Source organism: Eubalaena glacialis, chromosome 2, assembly GCF_028564815.1.
Source record: "Eubalaena glacialis isolate mEubGla1 chromosome 2, mEubGla1.1.hap2.+ XY, whole genome shotgun sequence".
Classification (NCBI taxonomy): domain Eukaryota; kingdom Metazoa; phylum Chordata; class Mammalia; order Artiodactyla; family Balaenidae; genus Eubalaena; species Eubalaena glacialis.
Window position 1 is genome coordinate 14,879,419 of NC_083717.1, and position 27,462 is coordinate 14,906,880.

The following is a 27,462-nucleotide window of genomic DNA, read 5'->3' on the forward strand; positions in this document are numbered from 1 at the left end:
AGGTCGGTTTGTTCCGATTTCCCTGAGTCCAGTTCTCAGAATTGTGGCAGCTTATGTCATGGCTACAGTCTGGTCATCATGTAGTTCACTTCTTCTACCTGGTGGGGGTTTCAGTATCTACAAAACAGCTCGAAGGATATGGCTCAGAATATTATCTATAGCCCTTGAGGAGGAACTAAGGGTCCTTGACTTTGTTTAATGAATAAATTATTATTTGGTCTTGTTTGACTGATTACCTTTGTTTCTGTATTTCTAATTTCTCTGGTTAAATTTATTCTTTGACTAAAGTTTTTCTATAGACAAGAGGCAAGTGAAAGTAATGGGGGAGGAGGATCTGTCCTGGGAAGGCCCCATAGGGTCCTGTTCCGTTTCAAGGGTATCAAGAGGCCAGAATCAAGTATCAGAGGAGCTGCCTGCTTCTCAGCCTTCTCCATGACAAAGCAGTTGGGATGGTCCTGAAGTGTGTGTTCATCTGTCCTCAGTGTCTCGTAACAGCATGTGAGCTTGGAGAAGTTGGCTCTAGCTATATCAGCTGGACTAAAATCATAGATAAATAGTTAAAACGGGCATATGGCCATTTGAGTCAGGGGAGAAAAGTTGCCAAGCTCATTCATTCATTCAGCAGATACTTCCTGGCACCCATTTATATGCCAAATTAGACATGGTTTTGCCTTTGGGAAACTACAGGCTAATCTAATAATCAAATAATCGTGCAAATATGGTATGACAAACTATGATATATCCTACCAGAAAGTAATGATATCAAGAGTAAAAGCTTCCCATAGGAAGTGATGCCTGAGCTGTTAGAATTCCTGCTTTAACTTAACAGTGTTGATTTTTTGAGTATGATGAGGGTACATCTGATTTTAAGGAATTTTAGTTATTTGGGATACAATGGAATACCTAAAAGGGTGTAATGATGCTGTGGTGCATTTCAACAGGAACAGGAATTACCTTTCCTAACAAGCATCGGTATGCCATGCAGTTACCTCCACTGACTTTGGAGCCAGAGTGCCTGGGTTTAAATCCTGGTTCTGACACTTCTTAGCTAATCCCTAAATTTCCCCATCTGTAAGAGTGGATAATAGTAGTATCTGCTTGTGGGGCTAATTAAATGAGTTAATGTGTGTTAAGTATCTCGTAGAAGGTATTGCCCAGGATGTATCAGAGCTCAGAGTACATTTAGTAGAAAGAAAATTGAGATTTCAGTCTCCACTACAAAATACTAGTACCTCTCCCTTAATCAAATGTATCTTTATCTGAAGTAGGAAGCAAAGCGTAAATCCAGAAGCATGAAAACAAGTAAGCAAAGAGAGTCAGGTTACTGGTAGGAGTTATAAGGGCTACTTTGAACAGGAACTGGGACTGCTCCTGAGAGAGTAGGTTCTAGGCTTAGGAATGCTATTAAGGTCAAGCCCTCCCAGGGCGTTTGAATAGTCTGGGGTGGGAACCATTGCCTGAGTGGAGGTGAATGTGCTTTCCTAGACTGTTTGCTTACTCTGTTTGCATAAGCTCTTATTTTTACTATTGCATAAGCACATCAACAACTGCTTTGAATCCTAAGATATAATTTAGAGCCAGGTGGTATATAGTAGAGTTGGAAAAAGTAGTACCATTTTCTTTGTCTCTGTCTCACACAGAGTTTCAGATTCACATTCATTGTTTATAATTTTAGAAAAAGTATAAAGATGAGGCAGAGAAGATGCTTTCTAGCTATTCTACTGTGGCAGATACTCCTGAAATCCAGAGAATTAAGACAACTCAACAAAACATTAGTGCGGTGAGTAGTCATTATTTCTTTTCAGTTGCCACCTTGAAATTATGTTTTGTAAGGAGGGCCTTTTTCCTTCATTGTCTGATTTTTGGCTGCATTGCTGGAATTTTCTGTCAAATGTATGTCTTTCCTTCTTTAAAATAATAAGAATACCAAATGTTCTTACAACTTATAATTTATCGTGATTGTTGTAGAATTACAAATTCAAATCTCCTTCTTTGGTACAAGCAACTGCTATTTTTAACTGAATTTTAAAATTTCACTCAAGAGAGAGATCTTAATCTTCCACACAGATTTTACTTTGAAAATGAAAATAGTCATATAAGTGATTTCGTTCCTGGTCATTGATTATTTACATTGATAATATACTTAGGGATTTACCAGTTTGTAACCAGTTCCTAAACTTTCATATTTTTGTTCTGAGGCATAGGAATTTTGTCAGCACCATTAATTAAGATATTGGGCTTATGTTTAAGGGATATATAAATTTGAATTCTAAAATAAAAATTGATGGTACAGCTAATATTTTAATGTAGGATAAACTCATTTAGTAGTTAAACAAATGTGTTATTAAAAATATAAATTCTATTATTTCTGAAGATTTCTGGAATATTTTCTACTTCTAGTAAATTGGCAAGCTCTTAACCCTCCAGGTATGCTGCTCAGGTACCTTTAGGGTCTTCACAGGCAAGCGGTGCTAAGAAATGGAGAAATCTTGCTGGAGGAGACGATGAGGGAGAAGGGCAGTGTGGCCCTTATCTCCTGTGATTCCACGGTCTCCCAGATTTCTAGCTTTTGCAGGGGAACATCTCTCATGTCCTGCTCTCCTGACCCCCACTGGTCCTGGTGGTTCCAGGGCCCCCTCTCCCCACCCCGACACACACACTCACGGGACCTACGGGTTAACAAATATCAAGAGAGGGAGTAGTTCTAAGGAATAAGTGGAAAGATAAGGAAAATAGGCTGACTTAGTGTTGATGTTGAAGATAGAGCTAATGTTTTCTTTGAAGAGAACGAGAGCATCTTTGCTCTCATTTGGAGAATAGCAGTTGCTTAAAACTTCATGCTGTTTTTGAATTAAATGATAACTGCTTAGTGAGCTTTTTTAATATGTCTGTTGATTTTTCTCAAATACACATGTGATATATATTTGTATTTGAGAAGGAAACTCTAGTTTGCGGATTTATATTCTTAGAGCAAGTAATCTGCAGCCATGTAAGTTACCAAGCATACCCTAGAACAGGTAGTAGAGGTTTACTTGTAATATTGTGGAATACAAAACCAAAGTTTTGCATGTATTCTCATAATGGATTATTTAATTGATTAAAGTGACATTGGTTCTCATAAATAGAAGCTGTATTCACGTTACTTTAAAATCTGAGAAATTTTCTTTTTCAAGAATCAGATCTCTAGGACTTGAATTCTAATAAGCTTACAGTTATTCTTTTCCTTTTCTTATAATAAAGGTATTTTATAAGAAAGAAGTAGGAGCTGGCACAGCAGTAAAAGATACTCCAGAGATTGAACGAGTGAAGAAAAATCAGCAGAATATTAGTTCAGTAAGTTCTCTATAGCATTTTTTAAATATAAATTTATTTATTTATTTATTTGTTTTTATTTTTGGCTGTATTGGGTCATCGTTGCTGTGCGCTGGCTTTCTCTACGTTGCGGTGAGCAGGGGCTACTCTTCAACGCGGTGCACAGGCTTCTCATTGCGGTGGCTTCTCTTGCTGCGGAGCATGGGCTCTAGGTGCGCAGGCTTCAGTAGTTGTGGCATGTGGGCTCAGTAGTTGTGGCTTGCGGGCTCTTGAGCGCAGGCGTCAGTAGTTGTGGTGCACGGGCTTAGTTACTCCGCGGCATGTGGGATCTTCCCGGACCAGGGCTTGAACCCGTGTCCCTTGCATTGGCAGGGATTCTTAACCACTGCGCCACCAGGGAAGCCCCCAGTTCTCTATAGCATTAATCATCCTTTCCAAAAGCAAACATAAGCTAGATAAATGTTTTTGGTTCTTTACTAAACTGGCTGCCTTTTTTCCTTCACTTTGTTGAAACACTATTTCATCAAATATCAAAGGTCTAACTTTCAGAAGGAAACCGTAGCCTTGTTCCCCTTGAACCTAAAGCAGTATTTCATCTTGATATATCATAGTGCATAAGAGATAGATCACCTTAATAGTACAGTAATGAAATCTAGGATTAGATTTCACCCTTTTGAACAGAATTTTAACTGTATTAAATTTTTCAGAGAAAGGATAAATTTCAATACCTTTCTACAACCTGGAGGAAAGAAATTTTACCCTGACAGAATGATTAAAGGCCCTAGAACATTCATTTGGTGGCTTAAGAGAAGGTTTCAAAGGCCCCATTCACCTTCTGCTTCTTCCAATTTCCAGCAAAGGAAAGCACACAGCTTCACTATAATTTTGTAAAATAAATTACCTGCCTCCCCCCTCCCCCCCCCACCCAGTTCCCTTTGAGCTTGGGGGAAGGGTAGAGGAGGTGTTTAATGTTATGGATTAAAAACTTCTTCATTCAGTGCTTGACATTTACAATGGATAATTGCTATCCTTACCAATAGGCATATTTGGTAATAGTTGTCATACAGTCATTCCTTGGTATCCACGGGCGTTGGTTCCAGGAGCCCCGCCAACTCACACTCACACACACTCATACACATTCATACCAAAATCTGCAGATGCTCAACTGCCTTACTGTTGGCCCTCCATATCCACGGTTTCACACGGAGGAAGTGGGCGGCCTACTGTATTTAGCTTCTTGCTGAGGAACTCAGTTAGGGTTCTTTCCTCGCGTGCCCTTGCCTGACCTTTCTCTTCACCTGCACCCTTAGAGGCAGAGTTTTCTTGAAGTCATCCAAGTAGAACTGCCTTGATTAAACTCCTCTGTCAGGAACTCTGACGGTTACCTGGCATCTTAGAATATGTGTGCACTGGCATTTGTGGAGACAGAGTAGGAGAGGCAAGGTAATGCTGTGGTAAACAGACTTCAAAATGAACTTACAAAAAATCTGCAGAATCCTAGTGCACTGAAATCCCCGTAGCATGAATGAAGCTCTCTCCTGAGGAAGGCATGAGGAGGAGGACCTGACGATGACGATTCCCATCCACCGAGGCGAGAGCCTGTGTTAGGCAGCACTCGAGTCTGGTGGAGAAATGCGTTCGGCTGAGAAATGTAAAATGGTTGTTTCCTTCACTTCCAAATGATAATATCTGAAATGTACCCATCAATGTACTGGGGTATATAATGTTATAAATGTTCTGTACTGTGCAATTCTATTGCCTACAGTGAAATGACTGTGCCATTTTGATTAGTTTGGAGTCATGTGAAAAACAAAAATGTTCATCTTTAATCACGTTTAGCTTCTCACCCGAGGAAAATCACAGAAAGTAGTACAGTCTATCATTTCGTCTCCCAGCATCCCACTGCCCCTTCTAGCAAACAACAGTAGTTCTGTATCTCTATGAGGTTGGGCCCTAAACTCCTGCTTAGTATTCATATGGAAAGTTGCCCTTTCAAGATTAGCTAGATCTGTCAAACCAAGATAGGATTCTCTAACATTTAAAGATCTCGACATTTTCCACCTCCAGAGTAGAAGTCTTTTGGCTATTAGCTTTCTCTGTTAAGAACTACTTTTGAATCTTAGTTAGAGGTAGTCTGTCTCAATGTACTCTCCATTTAACTGTTTTGGATCTGGCCTAATATTGACGTTGTTACTCATATCTCATATTAAATGTACAGATGCTAAGATATAGATGATAGCAAAGATATTTAGGTATCGTTTCTTTATGACTGTCAGTGTGGATTTCAGCTTTAATCATTTTAAACATTACCAAGTGATTGCTAAAAGATGTTTTATGTAGATCTAAGTCTTGGCTAAATTTCAACATTTGCCTCTTAAGTCTAGCCTATGTTTCCGTACATATATGTATGTGTCCTTTTTCTCGAATCCAATCTTCCATGAATTTTACACATATTAAAATACCACCTGATACGATAGCATCACTAATCATTTCATAAATTTAAAGAGCTTGTCGCAGGCATAACTGTGTGTTGGCATTATCATTTGTCTGGTTGATCTTCCTCTAAATAGACTTGAATGAGGAGCTTTTGATTGAAGCAAATTCCGGGATATAGGCGGGCTTTACATAACATGATTGTGTGGGTAGAAGACGCTTCCTGGCTTTCTGCCATTGGCCCATCTATAGCGATCAGCAGTCAGTGGCCTCTGCTTGTAGTACATTTCCCTCCACCTTCCCCTTTCTCTTCTTTTATTTTTTTCTTATTCTGGATCATTTGGATCCAGATGGATACGCAGTGTTTCCAAGACTTTGTAGCTAACTCAGTTTGACTCTTGCCTTTAAATACATGGTGAATTTCAATTAACATGTTAATAAATAGAAACTGCTTTTCAAATAGAAAATAATAAGTTATTATGTTAAGATAATTTCCAAGGTTTTTGGTGCATCTGCCTGATGATAAAATTTATTTTCACAGGCAATAATATATGCTGATTTTAATTAAAAAACCTCTTCAGTGATGGATAGGTGAATAGATATGGGTTTGTTTGTACTTCAGGGTAAAGGAATCCTGGAAGCACCAGATGAAATAAAAATTTGTGTTCCCACTGAAGGAAAATTAATATTGGAATTAAAAATTCAACTATGCAGTAGTTACAAATGAAGAATTCTTAACTATTTTTTAAGCCTTGTGTTGAATAAAACTTACATTTTAAAAAATAAATCATGCAGGTAAAATACAAGGAAGAGATGAACCATGGAACAGCCATTTCTGATCCACCAGAGCTCAAGAGAGTTAAAGAAAACCAGAAGAACATCAGCAATGTGTGATCATATTCCTTTAAGTATTGTTTTCTGTGGGCATGACACTTGTACGGGTGAAGTCCCACTACGATGAATACCATTGTAGGAGGGCCAGTTCCTGAAAGGAGGAGATAAGGTTTCACACATATTTATGTTGGGGTGGCATTACACCAAGCATATGCATTTGCTTATAAAGAACATGGTATTGAATGCCTGCTCTGTCCTTGTTCTGGGGGCATTCAGAGATGAGGTTAGGGTCTTAGGGGCTGTGTGTATTCTCAGGGTCTCTAGGAGAAACCGCTGTGGCAATAAATAAAGATTGTGCATTAAGTGCTATAACAATAATTAATATTTACCGAGTGTTTACTACGCTTTTTGAGTTCTTTACATGCAATATCTCATTTAATATTAAGTAATAATTCCGTTTTCAAAGTGCTGGGGAAATGCAGAGAAGGAGGGCTATGTCAGGGAGAGAGAGGAAGACCCTTGGAGAAAGAGTCACATGTGAGTTAGATCTTGAGGAATTGATAAAAGTTTGGGGTGGATTTTGTGAGAAGGGGCCCTCCTGGCCGTGCAAACTGAATGAGTTCAGGATCCAAGATCTGTTCAGAGAGGGGAAGGTTTAGTGTGATGGGTGCTTGGGGTGGGAGATGGCAGGAGAAAGGCGGTGGAGGGAGAAATCATAACTCAGGCCATGAGGAGGCTGTTGGCAGTGCCAGTGCCCCGACAGGGTGATTCAGATGCACACGGTGGCTGCTGATGCGCTGGCCTTGACTTAGGGATTAAATTGTTTTAATGTGTCCTTTTTTTAAAGATTATTTTATATTGGAGTATAGTTGATTTACAATGTTGTGTTAGTTTCTGCTGTACAGCAAAGTGAATCAGTTATACATATGCATATATCCACTCTTTTTTAGATTCTATTCCCATATAGGTCATTACAGAGTATTGAATAGGGTTCCCTGTGCTATACGGTAGGTTCTTATTAGGTATCTGTTCTATATATAGTAGTGTGTATATGTCAATCCCAATCTCCCAATTTATCCCTCCCCCCATTTCCCCTTTGGTAACCATAAGTTTGTTTCCTACATCTGTGACTCTATTTCTGTTTTGTAAATAGGTTCATATGTACCATTTTTTTAGATTCCACATATAAGCGATATCATATGATATTTGCCTTTCTCTGTCTGACGTACGTCACTCAGTATGGCTTAGAGATTGTCATAATGTGTCCCTTTTTCTAAAAGAAGGGTTACTAGTTTTCAATTTATCATAGAAACATAACACCCCCTTAAAATAACTATTTTAAAATAATAATGAGTTAATTTAATAAGAAAATACTATAAATCACAGCACAGATGATATCTGGCATGTCATATGGGAAGTGGTGTGTACATGGTGGAAGTTTGGATAACACTGGAGTAGTGGAGAAGAACGTGGGCCCTGGACTGTTGGTTTGATCCCAGCTTCAGACCCTACCTGCTGTATAACCTTCATAAGCTACCAACCCCTCTCCAAGCCTCAGTTTCCTCATCTATAAAACAGGGACTAGAATATTAAGTGAGATATTGCCTGTAAAGCGCTCAGCACGTTTGTGAGTGTATGAATGCAATACATGAAGAGTCTCCATATCAAATTTATGTCCCCAAACTTATATCCACTAGAAATTGGCTACAACAGTTTCTCAACATCAGTAATGCTGTTCAACAATTTTTTCTCCTCTGAACCCAGCCCAGAGTAATCTTTCTTTGTATCCTGCCATCAATAGAGATTACACTGGACCTTTCCTCACTTCAGGCAATTATCTGACACAGAATCTGCCTAAACTCTCAAACTGCATACCACGGCACAGAGAAAGAAATCACACTGGCAGGGACCTGACCCTTTTTCATTTATTTTACGGGCTTATCAAATATCTGTTCACTTGCACATGCACTGCTGAGGGTGTACATCTCAAGTCCATTTTATCTGCAGGCCCTGTAGGCCTTGTGATGTCTTACAAAAAAAAAAAAATTCTCTAACACTAAATGTAAACTCCAAAAAATCATTAAGACTGTCCCTGTGGAGTTCCTTATAATGGGATTTTTTTAACCTCTAGTTTTCCTTTTACCTGTCAAAAATTCATTTGATGGACATGCCATTCTATCTCTCTGTGTTGGATCCTCATTTATTTCCTGGGGTGTTGTGGAATTGCCAGGAAAGCTGACCACAAACGTTGGGTCTGATCCCCCAGCTAAGAAAGAGCCACCTCTATGCAGTCAGTCAGAAATATCTCCATAATGCTAGCCAGAGCATGGGCTTCTAATGTTGGAACTTGGTAGAGGAGGAAACTTTGAGGTTCAGGGTTTCTTTACATAGTGACAGGCACTCAGTGTGGTGCAGGCATAGGACTGGCATAACCCTCCTTTCTAATGATAAGAGTGCAGCATTTTAATTTTTAAATATAAAACGGTCATTTGGTAATGGTGCTTTAGTGCTGTGAGCTCACAGAAGGGATCATTTATCAGAGCTGATAAGATCGAACGCAGAGAGGCCACCACTAAATTATGCAGTTTGAAGAATAACAACCCAAGGTAGAATTCAAAACATTTGGGCAAGAAAAAACTTAGATCTGGGATCACTGTGATGACGAAGTCTTTTAGCAAAGCATATTTCACTATAAAATCCTAATGAAGATTTTAGCTAATGAATGCTCTGTCACTGTGTAACGTTTCTTTTAGTCAGTTGCAGTGTGCTAGCTCACACTTCCTTCCCATAATCCCACACTGTTTTGCGCTTGTCTCTCAGCTCCGGTACAAAGAGCAATGTCACACAGCAACTCCAGTCAGCACGACGCCAGAGATAGAGAGAGTGAGGAAAAACCAGGAGCATCTGAGCACGGCAAGTTGTTTCTGTTTCCTCTTATATTTTACCAAACAGTATATATTTTTATTCTTTACAACACCTTCTGAAAAGCATTAGACCCTCTACATCTTGGCTGCTCCTTTTCCACAGTCACATATTGAGGGGCAGGGACAGTAGACCTCTCGTGTGAGTCCAGGAAATTGGGGATTGTCTTGCTGTCCTTCAGTCCTGCTTGTTTATTCAAGAAATCTTCATTAGGCAACGTGCCAGGCATTATCCTGGTCACTGGTACACAAAGATGGATAAGACCTCATAGTTGGTAAATCTCTAAAACTACATGCAGATTTAAAGAGTAGTATAGTGGGTCTGTTGTCAATCTGAGAAAACAAATTGTCTATTGGCATAAGGCAAAAGAAGACCTGGCTTGACTGGGGTTCTAAGACATAATGTCAGGGCAGGGAACCTTATAAATAAAACAGAAAACATTATCCAATCAGTCAGCAGTCTATTGCTAATAAAGCAATGGTAGTTAACAATCATGAGGTTCCTCTAATGTGGACCCTGTGCTAAATGCTTTATATAAATCTGTGAGGTTGGCACGATTTACTCCCCTGGTTTGTAGGTGTGGGAAACTAAGGCTTGAGGAGTTAGAGAACATGCTGGGAACCCACGGTTTGTGACAGCAGAGCTGGGATTTGAACCCAGGCCTCCCTGAATTCAGAAATCTCTTTCAGATGTGTCCCCCAATAGTTATTTTTCCCATTCTTTCACCCTTTTATGGAACTTTTACCATTATAAACAGTAACCTTCTTCTAAAATGGGTAAGTTTGAGAGACTTTAAAATTTAAGAGTTAGTTCCGGCTGATGACTGCTTTATCCTTACAAGATCCCTGATGGTGGTAGGAGTGAGGGATCTGCAGCTTCTTTTGAAGGTGGAGGCACCAGGGTCAGAATGGGAGTAAAGCCAGCTTCCCAGGCTGCCGTGGCTACTTCACTATAGTTCTCTTGTAATGATTTCATTACAATGTTTTCCCCTTATATTTCCATTACATGTAGTTGTGGCATTTGCAGTTAGTTTTGGTATTGAACAGCAATATATTTATTTTAAAAATCATTTTTAAGAAGCACAACAACGCTTCGTGCTTGCTAAGTTAGAAGAATCAGAATCCAGGTGCATTTGAACTGAAAGGTTGACACGCATCTACTGTGGAAAAAAATGTTTAAAAATTAGGGTTAATCTTGAGGCTCATCCTCTGTTGCTATTTGGGTGGAGACCATTCTACTATTTGTTAAAAGCCTTATTTATCCTCCACAGGTAAAATACAGAGGAGAGATTAAACAGGCAACGGCAATTTCTGATCCACCAGAGCTGAAGAGGGTTAAAGAAAACCAGAAGAACCTCAGCAATGTGTGATCTTAGTAACTTTTTTCTTACAAGAGCAAACATATTGTCAACACGTCAGTGAAGGGATCGTGTTTACAAAGTTTTCATGACCTTGAGTTGATACCCTGCTCTCAATTGACTGCCAATTTATTGGAAAGGTTTCAGGGTCTTAGGTATTGTGGGTCCAGCCAGGCATTCCCTGCTAGAGTTCCCAGTGACTACAGTGTGATTTTTTTTTTTTTTTAATTATTTATTTATTTATTTATTTTTGGCTGTGTTGGGTCTTCGTTTCTGTGCGAGGGCTTTCTCTAGTTGTGGCGAGTGGGGGCCACTCTTCATCGCGGTGCGCGGGCCTCTCACTGTCGCAGCCTCTCTTGTTGCGGAGCACAGGCTCCAGACGCGCAGGCTCAGTAGTTGTGGCTCACGGGCCCAGTTGCTCCACGGCATGTGGGATCTTCCCAGACCAGGGCTCGAACCTGTGTCCCCTGCATTGGCAGGCAGACTCCCAACCACTGTGCCACCAGGGAAGCCCCAACAGTGTGATTTTTGTTTGCAGGTTATTGTGCATCCCTCTTATCCGGTCTTCCTTCACGCTTGTGGTTTCTGTGGTGCCCCAAAGGCTTACAGTGGCAGCTTCTGGCATCTTGGCCCTACAAATACGCTTTCCCAGTCCCTTTCCTACATATATATACATATTCTTGTTCTGTAGCCTTTCCGGCCCTATCTCCCACTCCCAGCTGTTGTCACTTTATTTTTGGATGATGCTGGGGGAAAATTATAAAGTGTGCCTGGCTGAATAGGTCACATGGGACAGGTCCATTTGGGGGGCACTTGTTGAGGGGCTGTCAGTTTTTACTCAGACACCAACTCCTGGCCTGCTCTGACTCCTTTCTGTTATGTAATCCGTGGATGCAGTTCACTGAGAGAATCCTTTTTTGAAGCCATTAACATATAAATTGGGTTCTTTGGAAGAGGAAATTTGGAAATCTATTAGGTTCAAAGAAATCTTTTATTCTTCAAGTCTTTAAAGTCCTTTTGACCAGATTATAAAGGAAAGGCAGTTTCTTGTTTGGCACTTTCCCTGACAACTATATTTTGGAGAAGTAGATGCTCACTTTTTCCCAATATATTCAGAGTCACAGTTGATGTAACTCTGTTACTCTCAAAAGGGAACATGATTCTGGAGAAGGAGGGATGGAGCAGTGGGAAGAATGCTGGCCTCATGGATGACTGTGGTTACTACTTAGGCATCCTGGCAAAGTTCTGCCACAGTTAATTACTAAAGCCATAACAGTATAGCAGCATTCTATATAGGTAAGAGTACCTTAAAGTAATATCCATGAAGACATTTCATATCATACTCCTTTGTGTTTACCGACGGTATGCCCATATAATGTGTACATTAATAGTGATTTCATTCACAGTGATTCACTGCTATGGGATGAATTAAAATAGAATGATTTAAGATGCAAGCATTTTAAATATGACTAAACCTCTGATAGCATCCTTTTTTTTTTTTTTTCATAGCTTCCTTTCCTTGGCTAGCTCTTTAAAATAAGTACTATGAGACTCTTAGGTGAATTGATTCACAGTGCTCTGCTTTTTGTTTTCTGAAATGGTAGGTTTATTATAAAGGTCAGCTGGGAAGAGCTACGGCTTTAAGTATAACTCCTGAAATGGAAAGAGTAAAGAAGAATCAAGAAAATATTAGTTCGGCAAGTTGTTTTATTCACTTGGGGCTATCACAAAGGGCATGTCCTTTATATTATTTACTTGCAAACCTGTTTTCTCCTTGTGAAAATAAAATCGATTTCCAAGAAACCTTTGTAATATATGCAATAAGTACATGTATTATTTCAGATGACTTCCAAAAGCTGCCACTGTCTAACTTTATATTATCTGGCAACTCTTTGTTGATATTTCCAGATGTGACCAACACTTACATTTCAAGTTTTGTTTTAAACTGTATTATGTTCATTTAAACAATGATTCATGTTATTTTAGCCAGTGTCTTTGAAAGTAGTAAAGTCTTTGATGTGTAAGTTAAACAATTGTTATTTTACAGATGTATTCCATTGAATGTGGATTGTTAAATCCTCTCTGCAAAACAAAATAAGAAATGACTCATAACTCCAAAGTAAGGACTTAGAGGGAAAAAAAATCTTTAAATATATTTAACACAGAATTCAGTTACTCATTAAAGTCCCTTGGTGCACATCGGTGTCTTTCTCTTAGGAAATACCAGGGCTTCCGTTCTGAATGCACATATGCCCTCAGGTCTGCAATAATTCTTATCCTAATCTTATACATAATCAGCTTCACAAATAGCAGTGTTCTGATGGTCAGATGTCAAAAAGAGCTTTATGCCTAGGAATCAGCATTTAGGTTTTACAATGCACAGCTCTCTAGTGGCATTTCTGTCCAGAGATGCTGATTGTATTCAACATAAACGACCTTTAAGTGGTGGCTGCTTAGAGGGAACCTAAGTTTGTTACTTATTGATTCTTGTTGTCTGCAGTGGGCAAATAAAAGGAAATAGAGGGATGTTCCGTATGCATTCTTTCAGTGTTATGGTGGGAAATGGGGAAATAGAGAAATGGAAAAATAAATTTAGGTTCCATTTAGCTTTGGATTTTTCCTGTTTAAGTGTGATAACCACTTTTACTGACTCATTGTTAGTGGATGTTGGTCACTCACATTTGTTTTCAGTTGGTAGAGAGATTTAGGTCATCTTGGCTGCAGCCTTTAAAGGAGACCATCGAGAGTACAATTTTAGATCCTTATTCTAGAACGAAATGTAATTCACCAAACAAGTTACCTGGGAAGTAATTCACGATACGTTGTATATGTTCCACTCACTTGGGAAGCTTGAAAAAGGTATGTAATTTTTTTCAATTATAATTGTCTTATTTTTAAGTATGTTCTACTGTTTACTTTGCAGGTGAAATATACCCAGGACCAGAGACAGATGAAAGGTAGACCAAGTCTGATTTTAGATACACCTGGTCTCAGACATGTCAAAGAAGCTCAAAATCATATTTCAATGGTAGGGTCCAACCAGGTCCTCCATCTGTGACTAAAACATACTAAGGAATGGCACCACCCAATGCACTGATGGCGTTGTTCACCATTAATCTGGATAACTAACAAAGCATGGAAAGGCCGATGGGCCCGTCCTTTGGGGGGAGCTTTCTAATCACACTGAAATGTAATGAAAATATTTAGTCTAATAAAATAATTTTTCTCAGTGATTTTTTGGGTGTGTTTTTTATTTCTAACGTGACTACTGTAAATGTACTTTATGAAAGATATTTGCTTGGACTTCTTTTCAATTAATTTTAAGGTTGAGTTTGGTGTGTTTACATGTTTAAAGAATATAAAAGTATGTATTTTTTAAAAACAGTTTCATGAGATGTATTTTATATACCATAAAGTTCACCCATTTAAAGTATACAATTCAATGGTTTCTAGTATAATTTACAGAGTTGAATAACCATCACCCTAATCCAATTTCAGAACATGAAAAACATATGTTTTGAAATATATATATGTTTTTGTAATTATATACAAAAAATATATATATATATATATATAATTATTTGTAACTCTCAATCTAATTTTAAATAATATGGCTTTCTTGAATAATTGTGTAGAAATACCTTATCATTTTATTGCATACTAAAGTTTAAGAGAAAGGATATTACTTTATACCTAAGTGAGTTCGTTTTAGGAAGTAACCAGGATTTTAAAAATATATCTTTTAACACTTCTTACTGATACACAGGTTTGTATATTAAAAGAGCTGCTAACCGTAACGATGAAAAACATTGTGAAAATGTCAGCTTGATTTCTGATGCTAGGAAACTGAAGTTTCAGACATTATTTTTGGAATAATTGGAAAAGATACATCTATGTAGAAAATAATCTAGATGCAGCTGGTACAGTGACAACTGTCATTATATCAAAATTTTGTGAGCTGTGTAACAATCAGGAAATTTCAGTTTCAGTTAATATGGTTTTTCCCTTTTTCAGGTGAAATATCATGAAGATTTTGAAAAGACAAAGGGAAGGGGCTTTACTCCTGTTGTGGATGACCCTGTGACAGAGCGAGTGAGGAAAAACACCCAGGTCGTCAGCGATGCCGCCTATAAAGGGGTGCATCCTCACATCGTGGAGATGGACAGGAGACCTGGAATCATCGTTGGTAAGCTGACGGGCCTGCTTGGCAAGTCTGCACAGTCAAAAAGATCGTGCTTGCCCTGGCTTTAAAATTCGCTTCTTTATTCATCGGACTCCTCCTCCAATGCTTGAGGTGGTGCCCAGGTGAAAGTGGACCACAGGTAATATTGTTTGCACCACGTTGGATGGGATTCATGGCCTTTGCCAGGTATCATTGCAAATCCATTCTGTTGTTGGACGTTCTCCGTCTTTAATAACCTTCTGGTCTTAAGAGTGTTCCTACTTGTTATGCAAAGAAGCAGCCCAAATATCAGACATGAGTGATAATGAAGGTTGAGCAATTTTTTTGTTCCTCTTTAGCTTATGTACCGTATAATTGTACTGCAGACGTTGTCTGCGTGGGTGACATAACAGAAGTAATCCCATTTACGTCCTTTTACCGCAAATAGACATGCCAGAGAGATTCTGATGGTTTCTGCAATATGAATATCTTATATATTTTTTAATATTATCTCTGAACTGGGAGAATCGAGAGCTGTCTGAAAGTCTCACAAATCAGAGAGGAAGGAACCTCTCATCCTGCCGTTCCTTCTTGTCAGCCTGGGAAAACCTTAGGAACATAGTGTTGAGTGGTGACAGAGCAAGGCTAATACTAAAATCTAAGGCAGGGCTAGAAAGGAAAGTTACTAATTTTTCAATTTGTTCAACATTTGTTTCTGTTGTAGGGGGAGAAGTTTTTGATTTTTATTTTGTGTTCTTAGACAAAAACCTTTTAGTTGCTTCTTATGAATTACTCACATGTCCTTAATCAGGAGTTTTAACCCAACATTTTACCTGTTGCAGTGTGCGGAGAGCACGAGTGGTGAGGGTTCAGGGATGCGGGGAGTTGTCTGGCGTGCACGTGTGTTGGGTGATGATTCACAGGCTCCCTGTGGAAGGTCAATGAAGAATAAACCAGGCAACTTAAATTTGATCACAAAGTTTTCTTAGCAAATCCAGTGAGTGTGAATATCCCTTTGTTCTCTGAAGTAGGCTGCACAGTGGGTTTGCCTATTACATGCTTGCTTTTTGCATATGCCCCTTTTCAGACTTTTGCTTGACTCTCTTGGGTGCTGACTTTTTTTAATTCATTCTTGATTTGTTGATTTCTTCCTCTGGTAAAAGACCTCAAAGTTTGGCGCACAGATCCTGGCTCCATCTTCGACATTGATCCCCTGGAAGACAATATTCAGTCTAGAAGTCTACATATGCTCTCTGGTACTGCTTACATTTTGAGTTCCTCCCCATTTACGTGGTTTTGTCCTCAAAGTGAAGCTACTGTGAGCTGTGGAGGCTCCTTGTGCCGTTTGTGTAGTGTAAATTTTTAAGTTTGGGATTTGAAAAACTGAAAAAGTTGCTGTGCTATTTAATATACCATTAATCATTTATGAAAACAAAACTTGCAAAAGGGCTTTTAAATATATCCTAGATTAGTTCTAGATTTATTTTAAAGGTGTGTAGAGCTTACTTACATCTCCTTTTTATTAGTGAATATGATTTTAGAGGTTTTCTGGGCTTTCAAATGCACCTATTTGGACTGCACTAAACTGCTAAGACATAAAGGAGATTTGTTTCATGAAAAATGCAACATTTTAAAGGTATAGTGCTTTAATTTAAAGACTTCTTTAATTTAAAGAATTCTATGTAAAACAGTGGGAAGATTTTCTATATAGTATCATAAATGTCTCAAAATAGATTTTCCAGTATCCTTAAAATTTCTCTCTGAGTTTTAGAAAATGCAAAATTTGTAGTTTACCTAGGAAGTTTATTTGACTTTTAACTTAGACTGCATGCTTATAATTAAAAGCAAAACCCAAATGGTTTGGATATTTGGGTATAGTGATAGCATGGGTTGACTTTTCAGACTTTCAGACCACATTTAGCAAACTGAAGATTTGACAGTTATGCAAGTATTTTAAAAATATAAATAGATATATCATTTAGGTCTTACTCTGCCCCCTGATTTACACTCCACGTTTAATTGTTGACATTAATAAAATTGAAAGCCCAAGGCAAAGTAGGGATTCTAATATTTGTATAGTTAATTAGATCTACATAATCAGCCAAATTGTATTTAATTTTCTAAAAATAAAGGCAACAAATGCTGTATCCTTGGTGATATTTGAGAAGAATTATTTATAACCAAACCTTTTGTTTGATAGAAGTTTACTAGTTTGCCAGTGTTTTCTTAGTTCTTGTCAATTTCCCATCCCTCATCTCTCCTTTAAAATTTAGACCAAAAATGAGTATAAATAATCATTAAGTCAATTATATCGTTGATGCAATGTGTGCTGAAGTTTGGGAATAGGTGACTAGAATTTCTAATACCTGAGCTTTTGGATTGTAATTTAATAAGGGATTATTTTTCTTCCTTGTTAAATTTTTAAGTAATTTTTTTGTTTCCTTTGTTCTTCAAGTCACTGAATCACAAGTATGAATATTTTCCCTCCAATATAGAAAAGGCGAATCATTATAGGAGACAACGGTCTCGATCTCATTCGAGCAGTACTTTTGGTACAGGTCTGGGAGATGACAAATCAGAAATATCCGAGATTTACCCTAGCTTTTCGTGCTGCAGTGAGGTAACAAGACCGTCTGATGAAGGAGGTATCAGACGTTAACCACTCTCAGAAATTTTGTTTAATGTGCCACAAGCGTGTCTTTAACAAATTTGTCACTTTTGCGCAAGCGTTTGGCCTGGGTGTATCTGAACATTTTGAATTATGTTTAGAAAGTTGAGTCTTTTTTTTTTTAAACTACTAATTTGCATTTTTGCATGCTTGTTTTTCCTGTCTTACTTCACTGTTTTTGCTACAAATGGATCTTTAATGACAACAGGGTCTTGGGATCTGCTACGTGAGTTTGTTTCACAGGAGTTGTATGTGATGGATATACACAGCCAGAGTGGAAACTTGAGTTCTACGGAGTTTGTATCTGATTTCCATTAAGGAAAATCAATCTTTCGGTTATATTTGAGTGGCTAAGAGGTTGCTATGAATTTGTGTGTTTAAATATTGATATACAGCTGCAGACAGAGTTAGATCTTGCCAAAAAGAAATGGAGTATGTACTTGGGATATGAGATTTTTTTTAATGGAAAATACTGTTGATTGTTAATAATCTTCTCTGTATTTTATATAACCATACTTTTCCTCTACCTTCTCCTGTTTTCTGCATCCAAGCTGGTGGGTTAGGTCTGGAAATTGGTAGTTGAAATTGTTTTGGATGTTAACTACTCCTGCTGATAAAGCTGTTGTTAAAGGTTGAGACTGAGGTATAGCTACGGTTTAGTGACATGGGGAGGGAGAGAGTAGTGAGCACAGACGAACAAAAGGAAAACTGAATTTCCTTTTCAACCAAAGTCCATAGCGCTGAAATCCCTGAGGCAGGAGATTTTGAAGTTGAGCAGTTTAACGTCTTGGGGGACCATGTAATGGGACTGAGGACCTGATGAAACTATGAAATCTCTTGTAATTGAGTAATTGTTTTTTGCATTCATAGGAAAACACCTATGAGAATAAAATCAGTTATAGTCAATACGTCTTAAATTATACATTCAGACTGGCCCTACCTTGGTAGAAAGGCTTTTCTTTTCTTAAATTTCAGATTTGTTGAGGTATGATTGACATATAAAATTGTAAGATATTTAAAGTGTACATCGTGGTGGTTTGATGTATGTGTACGTTGTGAAAAGATGTCCCCCCGCCTAGTTAATTAACACATCCATCACCTCGCAGATTTATCTTTTTTCTTCTTTTTTTTTTGGCAGGAACACTTAAGCTCCACTCTGTCAGCAAATTTCATTTATACAATACAGTGTTATCAACTATAGTCACTGTGTTATTCTTTAGATCCTTGGACCTTATTCACTGTATAGCCGAAAATTTGTACCCTTTTACCAATCTCTCCCTATCTCCCGCACCCCCCAACCTCTGGCAACTACTACAGACATGTGTCTGCTTATCTAACAAAGGATTCAGTAACTTTTTTTTTTTTGGACTTAGGGTTGTTGATTTCTCCCTTCAGTGTCCTCTGTGGCTCTAGAGGTACAGAATAATGTTGATGCCTGATGAGATAAATAAAACCCAAAGCAAATACGAGAACAAATTTCGATCAACCTTATTTAACTTTACTCAGTTCAGTGTACTGGAGCTGATGTCTCTCGCAAATGCGACGCACCTTAGTGTTTGCTTCGTCAGGGACCCTTTTACTTCATGTCTGTACACACAAACAAGGCATTCATTCATTTATTCACCAAATGTTTGAGTGCTCTTTGTACAGCAGCCAAGAGCTCGGATCTGGCAATGCATACAGCATTGAGCAGCAGAGATATGCATCTGCTCTAAGGGGCTTGGAGTCTGGGGTGGGGGGCCCTGACATTGAGCAGATATTTACCCAAGTAATATATAATTATGGACTGAGTAAGTGCTCTGAGGGGAGGTCATGGGGGCCACAAAGGGGGGACTCCATCTGGCCTCAATGTCAAGGAAGCCTTCCCCAGGGAAGGAAGATTTGAGCTGAGATGTGAATGCTAAATGGAAGTTAACTAGGCCAAGGGGGCTTTGGGAAAATAATGTTTCTCCTTGAGAGAACAGAGCACAGAAGTGGTGCATTAAAGAGACATTCAAATGGAGGCATCGAGCAGGCAGGCAGAGTCCACAGGAGGAGGCTGCACTGCAGATAAATGCAGAAGTCATCACCTGTGTCCATGATCAGGTCTTGGATGAATCTATGCAGAGAAGGAGAATTTGAGACCCCTCTGGCAGGTTCCTCAGCTCCTTCCACGCCAGGTTCGCGCGTCTCCAATTCCACTGGCTCCTCTAAGGCTGCATTCTAAAAACCTACTGCTGTTGGTTTATCTCCTCTTTCTCCTCTCAAGCCACCACTCCTTTTCTTCCTAAGTATTTCTAGCAAGAGGACCCTACACTATGCCAAACTGCATAAGAAAATGTCTCCATTAAAAGAAAGTACACATAAATATTCTTGCACTTATACAAGAATTTGGGGAAGAGTAACGCATGGTTAAGAGGGAATGATTACATTTTTTAAAGTGGAGGAATTTCAGACTCCATGAAGGTGGTAGGGGGAGATTTTTTGACAGGAAGGAGTGTCTCAGTAGCTTAAATAATGCCTTGTAAGCAAAGCTGACTCCTCAGAGGCATTTACAACCTGTCATTCTCAGTTACCTGTTACAAGGCCTGTGTTCGGTGACATTTCCAATTTTGGAAACTAGATATTGAGGTATGAAGCAAAAGTAAAGATGTACCAATAAGTTTTATAACATTAACACAAGTGGTGGCATACCCACAGGGTATCTGAGTTAATTCAAAAAGATTTTAGAATACCTGGGAATACGCTTCTAATTTTATTTATTTTAAGTGAAGCGCATCACATTCTACTGATTGGTACTTTATGTCTGTCTGTATTCAAATGATCAGTGACGCATCTAACCTAATAAGTCCAAACCACCTTCCCACCTTCCCCACAACATCTGCTGCTTTTCCAGGCTTCCCAGCTTGCTAAGTAGCAACTGCAACTTTCCAGATACGGACTTCAAACCCTTAGGAATCATCCTCCACACTTGTCTTTTACTCCCATCCACATCCAAACCGTTAGCAAGTCTTGTCAGCTCTCCCGGGAAAAATATATCCAGAATCTGACCCCTTGTGCCCACCTCTGCCCTCGCCGCTTGTTTCAGCTACTGCCCTCTCTCCCTCGGGTCATCACAGAAGCTTCCAGACTAGTTTTCTGCTTCTGCTCTCGCCACCCTGAGGCACCAACCCTCTGCCCTGGTCTGTTCTCCACGTGGCAACCAGAGCATACCATTTCATTCGGAGTATAATCCAAATCCTTACCGTTGCCCTACAGGGCCCGCACCTGATATGGGCCCTGACTGCCGCCCTGAGCCATTTGCTGCCTTTTTCGGTAGACTCGTCCACTCCCGCCATCCTGGTCTCCCCGCTTTACTCACACCGTCCAAGAAAGCGCCCACCCGGGCCTTCACATCTGCTGTTCTCCCTGCTTGGGACACTCCCCCTCTTGCCACACCCAAGGTACGTGCTTGCCTGGATCCGTTTTGCTTCATGTTTCTGCTCAGATGTCACTTTATCAGAGAGACCCTCTCTAACTACCAGAGATAAGACAGCACCCCTTCCCATTCTGTCTGGCCCTTTACTCTTTCTTCATAGCACTTGACACCTGAAATATGTATTTATTTGTTTATGTGCTTGTCTGCCTCTGCCTCACTGGGATAGACGCCCCACAATGGCTGGGATATTGGCTATTTTGTATACTACTCTGTCTCCAGCTCTTAGAATAAGCACTCAGCAAATATTTGGTGAATGAATGAAATGGTCAAATTAATATTTTTTTCCACTCATGCCACTTCACTTTTTAAACAAATTGAAATATAATTGACATACAACATTGTATTATTGTAATACATTGTAATAATTGTAGGTGTACAAAAATTAATATCTTAAAAATTAGAACTGCATATATAAATACATGTGAGTTTTTTTAAAAATTAAAATTCTGTTGTGGAAGCCTTTCAAGAAAATTCTTCCATTTTTGTTTTGATGATGTTTTGATATGTTTCAATGACATTAAAGCATAGCTGAAAAAAAAACCCCTAAAGTGGAAACATTCCCAGAGTATTTTCTTTTCTGGTCAGGAGGCAAAGAAGTAGTATCCATGATGTCTTGGTTGCTTTGAAATTTGGGGTCCCCTTTGAAATGTGTATTACACTGGGCCCTGGTAAGGAGGTGCTGAGTGACTCCATAGAAGGAGGAAACTTTCATGGTGATGACAGCTGTTTGCTGAAAACCTTTAGTGTCCTTAGTTAATCATATGCATTTGTTTAAATACTATTCTAGAAATTGGAAAGAATTTTAGAACAATACTTGTTAGTGGTAAGATGAAGAAAAACAGGGAATGTTCGTATTGAGAGATGCCATCTTTTTTCTTACAAATTTTTTTTAATCTCATTAATAGCTTTTTAATATGATTTTTAAAAAATTTATTTACTTATTTGATTTATTTATTTTTGGCTGCGTTGGGTCTTCGTTGCTGCGCGTGGGCTTTCTCTAGTTGCGGTGAGCGGGGGCTGCTTTTCATTGCAGTGCGCGGGCCTCTCATTGCGGTGGCTTTTCTTGTTGCAGAGCACGGGCTCTAGGCACGCGGGCTTCAGTAGTTGTGGCACGTGGGCTTCAGTAGTTGCGGCACGTGGGCTCAGTAGTTGTGGCTCGCAGACTCTAGAGCGCAGGCTCAGCAGTTGTGGCCCATGGGCTTCATTGCGTTGCGGCATGTGGGATCTTCCTGGACCAGGGCTTGAACCCGTGTCCCCTGCATTGGCAGGTGGATTCTTAACCACTGTGCCACCAGGGAAGCCCTTTCTTCCAGATTTTATTGATTTCTTTAAATTTAGATTGGCATTTTATATGATAAAATGTGTTATGTCCTAGAAATGTGTCCTTTAGTATTGGGCTGTCTTCCCGCCTTTGAGGTGACGTGTGTGGCAGCACGGTCCCATGGTGGACAGAACACTGTGCGGGGGCAAGAGACCATCCCGCTCTCCCACTGCTTGGTCTGGGTTCTCGGGAGGTCACCTAACCTTATCAAGCTCGGATTCCACATCTGTAACAAGAAGGATGTAGAACAAGTAGCTTTTCTATTCTAAGATACTTTACATTTCCTAAGCTAAGTGCCGTAAATTAAATAAACTCCTTTTTCTTTCTCTTCTTTCTATGTATGAGAATGTGTTTATGTCCTGAAGGTGACCTGTTTTACTTTTTGAATTAAATGGCTGGGCAGTTATGAGAGTCATAGTTTCAGGGTCCTTTTTTCTGAGTTACAGGAAATTTAGCTTGTTAGGACAAAGGGTTAAACAATCAGCTCATTTCCTTGAGGCAGAAGTACAAAGTTTTCATCATTCACATTTGGTTTTCATGAGCATTAACATAAAAGCCTTCTCCTTTACATTTTTATCATTGTTTTAGTTATGCATTTCTCATGATGTTTTCCCATCTTGCTTTGATTGCTGAATAGTTTCATTGTCTTATATGATTATTTGGGGCTTTCTTTAGTTTTCGGTCTACTTTCTGAGGTATTACATTACCAAAGGGTTTGCATTTTCCATATCTACTGTGTTACTTCGATTCAATAAAGGAGGCTTTTATTTAAATTTCATCTAATTTTGTTTTGATTCTTGAATAGTATTATTTGAAATTATCTTTATTGCCTTTTGGTATTAGATTAGGTTAACTTATTTTCATTTGACACACAGTTTCTTGAGTGGAAACAATCCTGATGGTTTCTGCTTATTTCACTGTGAGGTTTTCTTTGATCTCTGTGTTTGTCTTTAGGTCACTTACCAGCAACATGTATTTGCCTTCTGGTACTGCTTTGTATTCCTTTGGTTTTCCTTAATTCACAGTGTTTTGTATTGCTGGTATTTTTATGTGTTTGCCGTCTCACCCAATATTTACCCTTCTCAGTTTGAACTTGTGTTCAGTTTTGCTTCAGGTATTTTATGTGTTTCTGTTTTCCTCTGGAGCATAAAGAGGATGGGGGTGTGATGGGGAGGAAACCCAGATGCACTTTTCAAAGCAGACATTGTCAGTGTTCCAGCCTTGTGAACTTTTCCATTTTGCTGTGAAAGAATCTTATTGGTATGACCTAGTCCTGCCTTAACTGGTGGAAAACAAGTTTCTGAGTTCTAGGACAGCTCCAGCTGTGCTGTGCTTATAGCACCCCATCCCATGTAATATGTCCTCAAAAGAGGTTAGGTTGCAAGAGACGCTTCAGTACATCCTGGAATACTCAGTTATTGCCCATAGGTGTGCCAAGAGGGCAGTGCACCAATTAGGTAGCCAGTAGCCCTGGTAAACACCCATAACTCTGTCTGTTTATTCACCAAACATTTATCCAGTATTTCCCATATGTGTGAGATGCTGGAAACAAAAAAAATAAAAAATATACTTATTGTCTTCAGAGAACTTGCGTTCTGGTGGGTGAACCAGATACATAAATCCATTGTGCTCGGGAAGGGCTTATGATAGAGTAATATAAAGAGTTAGAATTAGCCAGGCAGAGAAATGGGAAAGAAGTGTTTTAGGAAGAGAGGTAGCATATGAGAGCGAACACAGCACATGGTAAACCTGGTGTGTTCTGGCATATCTTGAGCCCAGGGGCTGTGTGTCTAGGAGACGGGCTGCGGAAGGCCAGAACCACAGTGTGGGCAGTGCTGAGCCAGTGTCTCTTCAGAGACAGGGTTCTGCTGAATATGATTTCTGGGCACTTATCCTTGGGCTTTATCGTGCAGGAGATTTAGAGGCTACTTAGAGGACCAGTTACCTAGACTGGTAGGTAATTGAGTCTCTGCCTTGGAAGTTTTAATCCACTTTGGGAGCTTGTCTAAGCATCCAGTCTGCATTGGATGATTTAGACTCTACCAAGAGACTTGACTCCTTGGGCATCAAACAACCAGAAGGCCTTCTTATCAGTCTTCTGGAAGGGTTAATAGTGTAGAGACAGCATTGCGGATTTTTATTTCAAACATCACAACCACTCTTACTGTTGACATTTGTCATTTGTGTAGAAGAGCAGAAACACTAAAACTCTAACGACTCCCAGACTCCAGACAAAATAGCCAACAGCTGGATGTTTAATACACATCTTAAATCTTATGTCTGGAACCAAAATTTTATTTCCTGTCTTCCCCACAAAACAAACAAACAAACATCTGTTCTTGCCTTTGTTCACCATCTCAGCTGATGACACACTCCTTCACCCTACTACTCAGGCAAAAACTGTGGCTTCATCCCATTACCTTTCTTCCTCTCACACTTCACATCTAACCCATCTGTAAGCCTGTCGACTCTGTCTTCAAAATGTATCTGCCCCTCATCCAGCCACGTCTCATCGCATCCACTGCACCCCGAGTGAGTCACCATCCGGTCTCCTTGAGATCACGGAAATCAGCTCCTGGTCTTTGTAATTCCATTCTTACCCCATCAGTCTGGCCTCCACCTGGCTGCCAGTGACCTTAAAAACTTGCACCTGATCCCATTACATCTTTGCTCAAAATAATCTAATGGCTCCAATCACACATATATAACAAATGTCCCAGGTGTGATTACCATTTAGATAGTTGGAATAACATAACTACACTTACTACACTGGGAGAATGAGGGAAATGGGAAGTAAGTATTGAAAGAGGTGTTGGAAAGTAGGTGAGGTACAGGTTTGGTGAAAGAGAAAGAAAGTTGCCTCTTCAAGGATGGAAAGAAAATAGAAAATACCTAACAGTAAAAATAAGGAAAGAGCATTTTAAACCCCCAGCCCTTAGCAACTGCCATTCTATTCTTTGCTCTATGAGTTTGACTATTTTAGGTACCTCATATAAGTAGAATCATGCAGTATTTGCCCTTCTATTTGCGTAGTATAATGTCCTGTAGGTTCATCCATGTTGTTGCAAGTGGCAGGATTTCCTTCTTTTTTAAGGCTGGATAATAATCCATTGTGTGTGTATACCACATTTTCTTTGTCCATTCACCTGCCAATAGTCATTTGGGTTGCATGCATGTCTGGCCGCAGTGAATAAGGGACCACAGATGTCTCTTAGAGATCAGTGAAATGCAGATCTCTTCAAGATCAAATGAGATATCACCTCATCTGTTAGGATGGCTATTACCAAAACAAAACCAAAACCAAAAAAAGATAAGAGTTGGTGACGAAGCGGAGAAATTGGAACTCTTACGCACTGTTGGTGGGGATGTAGAATGGTGCAGCCACTAAGGAAAACAGTATGGAGGTTCTCCAAAATGTTCTAGATATGTTCCAGCAATCCTACTTCTGAGTAGGATTCATAACTCTTTTTTACTACCTGACATTTCATTATGTATTAATTAGTTTGTTTGTGTAGTGTCTATGTTTCCCCCAGAATATAAACTCTATTAGAACAGAATCTTTCTGCATGCTTGGTTCTCTATTCTATATCTAGCACCTAGAACAGTACTTGTATTAGACACTCAGTAAATATTGTTAAATATATAAATATATTCAAATTAAATCTGATCTGAAATATAAAGAAACAGCTTTGTTGCATGTGTTAAATCACTAAAACTTGGCATTAGTCTTTAATTTATTGGTGTCTAATTAAAGTTACTTTGACCTGAGAGTAACAGTGCAATAATAATCCTTATTATAACTTTTTAAAAAGCAGTCATGAAGGATGTATCACCAGAATGTAACCTTGTGACCTGTGTTTATTACAAAACCTGAGTCAGCTAATGACCTTTCATAACCAAGAAATCAGTTAATTATTCCTACGTTAACACTTCCATTCTCGTATAAATACTTCTCTCTCCGTGTTTTGTTTGTTTATTGAGGACATCTGTCCTCAGTAGGGACTCAATAGAGTAGAAGTGCCCATGAGAATTCTGAAATTCATACCTTTCATGGCTTCTGTCTCAGTGTACTCTAGTTTATTGTTCAATCATGAACTCCGTGGAGACAGAGAATAGAATGTGCCATGTGGCTTTCCTTCCAGAGCCTGGCACAGGACTGCGGGTGCTCAGTGAAGAGCGAAAGCAAGTCATCGCTTTCCTAGGCTCAGCGAAGACCGCTAGGATCTGCCTTAAGCTCCTAAGGACAATAGCTGTCATTCAAAGCGGAATTTGCCATGAAACTGGGAACAGAAATGTTAAACGCAGGCACAATAACAAACTACTAATATATTTTGAAAGGGATGGATTGTATCCAACCAGCACCGTTGCCAAATCTCTTTTAATATGAATAGTGTCCATAAAGTCGTAATCCTTTGCCCAGTATTCACATTAATTTTTCCGTTGATTCTCTTTTGCCATTGAAAATCTATGTCTTATGATTTATAGATGCCATTTTGTCCCAATTTCATGTTATTGGCTTTCAGTGATGAGCAATTTTAAAATCAGATAACCAGAACAACCTACAAGAAAATACACTCCAAATTTTAAACTCTTTGCCATCATTTGAAATAAACTCCCCAGTAATTCTATGTTCGCCACTAATTCAGTTTTCTGATTACTGATTGACAACCCCCAATACCTTGAAAAAAATCCAACTCCTTCCCAGCCTGACTTCTGTAAATAAAATACATTCAGTACGAGAATCCCAGTTGTATTATTTCCCTTCTATATTTGACTGTTATTTCCGATCGAAATTTGAGACGTTTGCTAGCATCTGTCAAAAAAGTGATGGTTTAGTATCTTCATTTAAGTTTAGGAAGATTTAAGGAGTTGATGATTGAAATACTAAATTTCTGTGATGAAAACTAATCTATAAGAAAACAAATGATTCCTTTATAATATAAAATCCAATTAGTAGAATATGACAATTATATTTAGCCATCTAGACAGTACATCT

At 39.1% G+C, this 27,462-nt stretch overlaps 1 protein-coding gene across 2 annotated transcripts in view; it reads left to right on the plus strand.

Moving 5' to 3' along the window:
* The window catches only part of NEBL (nebulette), a 336,004-nt gene that overhangs the window by 289,740 nt on the left and 18,802 nt on the right, over nt 1–27,462 (plus strand). Inside the window, exons 17-26 of one of the 2 annotated variants that reach the window (XM_061178832.1) lie at nt 1,676–1,780; nt 3,241–3,333; nt 6,541–6,633; nt 9,400–9,492; nt 10,772–10,864; nt 12,463–12,555; nt 13,782–13,886; nt 14,873–15,044; nt 16,184–16,276; nt 17,516–17,665. In XM_061178832.1, coding sequence (XP_061034815.1) covers nt 1,676–1,780; nt 3,241–3,333; nt 6,541–6,633; nt 9,400–9,492; nt 10,772–10,864; nt 12,463–12,555; nt 13,782–13,886; nt 14,873–15,044; nt 16,184–16,276; nt 17,516–17,665 — 1,090 coding nt within the window. The remainder of the gene's footprint in view (nt 1–1,675; nt 1,781–3,240; nt 3,334–6,540; nt 6,634–9,399; nt 9,493–10,771; nt 10,865–12,462; nt 12,556–13,781; nt 13,887–14,872; nt 15,045–16,183; nt 16,277–17,515; nt 17,666–27,462) is intronic. The other variant, XM_061178838.1, reaches the window with a different exon arrangement.